This window comes from Ambystoma mexicanum, chromosome 1p (assembly GCF_040938575.1).
Source record: "Ambystoma mexicanum isolate Mex_15411 chromosome 1p, UKY_AmexF1_1, whole genome shotgun sequence".
Taxonomy (NCBI): Eukaryota; Metazoa; Chordata; class Amphibia; order Caudata; family Ambystomatidae; genus Ambystoma; species Ambystoma mexicanum.
The window spans coordinates 1,056,166,804-1,056,172,803 of record NC_090921.1 but is presented as its reverse complement, the minus strand read 5'-3'; the positions used below and the strand labels follow the sequence as shown (position 1 = coordinate 1,056,172,803).

The 6,000-nt window shown below is 41.2% G+C and overlaps 1 protein-coding gene across 6 annotated transcripts in view; it reads right to left on the bottom strand.

The window, feature by feature from the left end:
• Positions 1-387: 387 nt before the first annotated feature.
• RIPOR1 (RHO family interacting cell polarization regulator 1) overlaps positions 388-6,000 on the bottom strand; it is a 713,696-nt gene continuing 708,083 nt past the window's right edge. For all 6 annotated transcript variants that reach the window (XM_069604490.1, XM_069604491.1, XM_069604493.1 and 3 more), the window contains one exon: positions 388-4,964. In XM_069604490.1, the coding sequence (XP_069460591.1) occupies positions 4,867-4,964 (98 nt within the window). In that variant the 3' untranslated portion in view covers positions 388-4,866. The remainder of the gene's footprint in view (positions 4,965-6,000) is intronic.

Sequence of the window (6,000 nt, the reverse complement as noted above, 5' to 3'; positions counted from 1 at the left end):
AAGAGATGAGTAGAAGAAGAAGGGGCTAGAGTATGTGGGGGGGGGGGTGATGTTCTCATAAGGGCTGTGCACTAGATGGTCATCCTTATCCCCAGATGGGAGTCTCTCTCCATATCCCCATGAGATTCTCCTGAATTATACCATCCCCCAAGGGGCCTAGCAGCCAGACCGCCGTAGCCTCATGAGAGCAGGTTCGCCTCGGGAGAAGTGATGACATCTAGTGGATCGTCACACAATATATTCCCAAGTTGTTCATGAGGGGACAAATAACCTGTAGTGCCTCAGAAGCCAGTATATTTTGGTCAAGTTCACCTAAATTCACGTACTCACTGCTTTTATGCAGCCCAGCCAGCAGGCATCTAGGTTAAAAAATAAAAATCAATCAAGTACGTGTGATTTTTATCTTTATTCTCATTTAAAATCAAAATTTTACAATACTCTTAATTACATTATATACCATTATAGAAATGGATATGCTCCATTTCTCTTTTTTTTTAAGCAACAACTGGTGAATAAAAATAATAATACCAAAGCGCCCACATCACATGTTTTTGTGATAATGTGGTTTTAAAAACATTTTAAAAACGCAGTGTAAAAACAGGCATATAAAATTATACAATTATTAAACATGTAACAGTTGTGTGCTCCCCAAATGGGAGTGAGGATATGCAGGGCAGAGTGGCCATGGGTGGTCAACGTAGGCACTTGGAAGCTTCCGCACAAGCTGTACCCACAAAACAACAACAACAACAACAACAACACAGAAGCAGGTGGAACATCTTTCAAAATAGAGAACTTTGTTGGCTCTTCCCTGAACTGCAGAACAGAATGTGAAAAGGGGTGGGGCTGATGGGTCTGGAGGTGAGGACGTGTCTCCAGGGTGCGTAGGACGTCAAATCAAAATTCGGTTACTGTTCACCTACCAGTGAAAGTAAAACATAACACCAATAGTTTGTTTTTTAACTTGAAACAAGTAAACGTCAACTAGATATGGAGAACCATGTCTAATGGCCCCTTGATGCCTGGATTACAGAAATTCACATACATTTTAGAATGAATAAATTGACACTGGCTATAGTATGTGCAAAGTGGCCTGAGAATGAGTCATACAATTGTAAATGTACCTATTATAGTGCCAATGCGGAATCTGAATTGCTTTTCATGGCAGTTTTCCCTCTCTCTAAAAAGCTGATATTTAATCCACTTTAAAAAATAACTGTTTTTTAAGCAGAGACTCCTAACCTTTCTTTAGGGTAGTACGATACCGGATATGCAAGTGGCTACTGCTGAGAAGAATTAAGAACGCTTGATGTGTGAAACAGACTAGAGGCCACTATAAGCTGTATTTTAATGTTGCCAAATTTGTTGCCATCTTTTTATATATATTTTCATTTTTCTTTTGGTGTTTCAGGAGTGTTTTACACGGTTCGATAAACAATTTAGCTGCATTGGTTGAAATGAGTAACTGTCAACCCCATGGCCATCAGGAGCCGCCCGCAGTGACACGTGTACACAGTTTTATACCAGAATATATGATGGTCCACCAAGTACAATCAGCTACTACATCACCACCATGGGCACATGTCAAGGATGAAATACCTTCCAAATGCATCCGCACCAGCAGCCAACTTGTCTTTTTTCTTTCGGCAGATGCAAATACCTAAATATGGCACCATGGGCAACGTGACACGTGAAATAGTTGCTTGGATAATGAGAGGCCACTAAAGGTCAGAAATTCACTATGGGTAATTAGTCGCTTGGATTTTTTCAGTGGAAAACATGTATAACATGGCACTTTACAGGTCAGGATCACGTTATGCTCCTGAAGGGATCGGCTACCCGAATTTTACCCGCTCAGGCAAAATTACAACCATGCAGTATGATGTCACTGTGTGCAACGTCACGAGAGGTCAGCGCGTCGAGTGACCCTCCAGAGCCCGTTTCTAGCCCGATGCAAAAAAAGGGCTCAAGCTGCCTATGCCTGCTGAATTCAGCTAAATGTTTCATTGCGGCCAGCTCCAATGCCTGCGCGCGAATGCCTCGAAGCATAAAATGTACTGCATGCTAGCCTACCTCGTTGACAACAGGACACAATACAACTATCCTGAACGGAAACCAAATCAGCATTTCAAGTATAAGGGTGGTGGAAAAGAGGCATCCTTGACATCATAGATTATCACTAATAGACCTAAGAGTCAGTCGTTGACATTTTATCACAGCACTCAAATTCTCAGTCAGAGGGGTGCCACTGAGTGAATCTCCCTTTCGAAGAGAAGACAGCAGACTTTCTTTAAAAGGCACACATCAGCCATTAAAAAAAATGGAAAAACTTTTTTTTTTTTAATACAAATAAAACTGCACCACCAAATCCTCACACCTGAAATTCACAATTGCACTATCATGATTGCATTCGTTTTTGCAGTGGTTTCAAGGCTTGTGTATCAATAGCTGTGCACACAAGTTACTCTTAAATAATGCCCAGTAGGTCATACTCCCCAGAGATGTACAAAGTAGGGTAATCCTGGAAGCGAGAACCGTGCTCCCCAAGCCACAGTGCCAACGTTCCTGGCTTCACCATCCACCAGTCAGACATCTATGCAGGAATTAGTGACTCAGTCATAGGGAAGCCGGTGGAAAATGATTTGGAAATGCACTCGCATATTTCTCACTCTGCTTCACTTTCTCAGTGCAATACTATAACCCGATATCAACAACAGGCCTCCAAGTGTGTTCTGCTTTGAATACCTGAGATTTCCACGCAGAGACAACATATTGTTTTTTCAAAGATAAGAACCAGAACTACATGGGGACACGGGTACTGAAACCAAATAAGGGCCAGAGAGTACACTTTTTAAAGTAGAGAGATACAGCCGCAAAACGTTATTATGCGGCTTGGTGGGTATTTGCAGATATTCCTGCTACTTTAAGCAGTTTGAAGGCCCCTATTAAATACATTACTTTTACTTTTCTGGCTAGGGGTTGTATACTGAAACAGGTAAAGGTTTCTACGCTTCTAGGCAGTAGGGCACATAAAATGGCGTCTGCACATTTAAGAAAGGATTTCTTGGCTAACGTTACTAGACTTTTTTTGAATGCAAGAGAAGTGATACATTATTGCACTGTGGTGTGACATAGGGATTACATTAAAAAATAATCATTGACAACATTATGGTGCAAACACAAATGCATTATCTGAACACGGATTTTGCTATTAAACATAAAGAAAGGTGCAACAAGTAAGCATATAACAATCAACAAATAGAGTACATGGAATCATATGCTGACCACTGGCCTACAACTAAAGACTTTTCATTTTGATGCTTTTGCAACCAATTGTGTTCCAATTAACCACTGGCTGAAACAACGTATGGAATGGATCTGGCTGGTTGGCTGACCTTTTGTATTGGTACTTGCTGTATGGATGTATATGTTTTACTAGGACAGAGGTCTGCAACCTTTGGCTCCCCAGATGTTTTGGAGTAGAACTCACAATATAGGAGTTTTAGTCTAAAACATGTGGGGAGTCAAAGGTTACAGACATCTTTATAAGACTGCGACCCCTGCCAACAGCTCCTCCTTGTATGAACAGGTGAAAGATAATAGGGTTGCGGCAGGTGCAGAGGAAGCTATCGCCAATAGTCATAGCAGAACAAAGTTTTTCTTATTTATTTGGTGAACTATTTGGGAAACATGGATGTTAAAGATGGCCATTTTTCTTTTTACATGTGTAACTTTGCCATATAAAAACATAATTAAATAATACTAAAATAATTTTTAAAAAGTGATCCAAAAACTGTAGGAATAAAATCTTTTTTCCAGAGGTTAAATAAAGATAGTTGGAAATGTATTCACTGGGATTTATTTCTCCAATACTGAACGTCTCTGTGAGGATCATACCTCACTGCCCCCTCCACCCCTCAAGAGATCCCTTCTGGTTGGGGCAAGCAGGGTTATTGACACATTGAAGATAAACAGAACACTTTAGAGCTAAGAGTATCGCAAAGTGAAGCAGTGGAATATATAAAGTGTTGATTGCACAGCTCAGTGACTTCCATTCCCACTGACAGCATGATTTTCAGCCCAAATGAAAAGAGTGCCTGTAAAGGTTTAGTGTGCACCTTATGCATCTAGTCACCATTCAGCTGGGAGCATGAGTAAATGGGGCCAGTTTATTTGGTCCATTCAGGTATTGACTAGTACTCTTAATATTTTATCCTGTAGTCCGCCTTCTGAGGTGAAGCTGCTGAGGGTAGGAATAGTGCCAGGGGGAAAACTATGAGGGCCGTGCAAAGTCCTCTTCATCAATCAGTAGATAGGTGAGCCTCACAATCTAAGCAACGCGTGTCAATATCCTATTGAGCCTCACAGTCTAGGCGAAGTGTGTCAATATCCTCTTTGGATCCGCCTCTTACTTCCTGGCACTGGAAGGAGAGCATTAGTCATTGCTTATACACAACAGGAAGAAGGAATGCAACAACACTGTAGTGTGTTTTTGAGGGAATTCATGCCATGTTCGGCGGACCAACATCAGTGACTTCAACAAGTGAACCACTTCAACAGAACAGTGGCAAAGCTGCAAATAAAAAGGAATTAAAGCTTTGTATGCCCCTAAGGGGACAGGTGGCTGTGCTTTTTGGTTGGAGGTTTCAAAGTGGTGAGTGGGTATGGGAGACCCAGATTAAAATGGCCCCCGCTCACATCAAGGAAACCTGCCATCCTCTTCCTCCCAGAGAGACTTAACGGTTCTGTACAGACGCCACCAACAGATGGAAGGGAGATTAATACTGTAGCATGATTCAGTAACAGTTTAGTGTTGGCTTTCTAAACTCATGGCATGAGCACACATCTTCTTGAACCAGTTGAACTTCAGAATGCTGTGCTCGCCATGGCACCAGGAGCAAAAATCCGAGGCAAGCTGTCCATAGAATCTTCCAGGTGCCGGTATGCCACTTTGCCATCCTCTCCTGCAACAGAGAGACTGGGTCAGTGAGGGAGAAGTACCACATGCTCTCTATGACAAACAATGAGAAATTAGAAGTTACTTAACCATAATATTGTTTTAGCACCATAGATTAATATGCTTGCATTCTTCCGCTATCCTGAGACTCGTTCAAGAAAATCTTGTAAAAACACAAACACAGACTTTAGGGATCATCTGTCACACTATCTCCTATAATCCATGGATCATGTACTAAATTTGGCATTAACACATGTTAAGACGGATTTCTAGATCTTACCCGGTGTAAAGACCACCCTAGTTATAGTGAACAGAGTTTAGCCAAAACCCAATCAAGGTTGCAATGGAGAGAAGTCGAGGCTTAGTCTCAGGCGAGTGCAAGTGTGGTAAGGGGCCCGCAATGAATCCACACAGAATGGCACACAATAATTCAGCTTAGTCAATTATAAAAATACTGTTATTTATTTAGGCCCTTTGAACACATTGAAAAATGAAACTAGCACGTATTATTATCACACAACACTCTATAATACAAATATATACAATCACTATTAGGTTCACTTAATACAGGTCCTGAAATAACGTAATCAATTAATGCAGACAAGTAATTTAGTTTCAATAGAATGATGGGAACCAGTCGCAAGTACAATAACATTTTCTTTACCAGTCCAGCCCTAAGAGGTATGGTGCCTAGTTCGTTTACAGGTTTCTCACAGGTATGCGTTCTCTTTAACTTCTCCCAATGAACCGGGCAAGGTTTTCATGCCTATAATTCCTACAATGCTTTAGAACAAGTTTTTGCATTTCTGAAAACCAAATGGTGCGCCCACAATATTGTGAGTGATCGTTAGCTCGATTTAAGAGTCAACCATTTTCACTGAAACAGATGGTACCCCACAGTTTACAGACAGACAATACTCAGAGTACGTGCAAAGAAGGAAGTCCCCGTTCTAAACACAGGGCTTCAACTGGTACAGATTTAGGAAGGCAAAGCAATGATGTAAGAAGCTTGGTCTCCAAATTCTTAAACCAGGTTACTGATC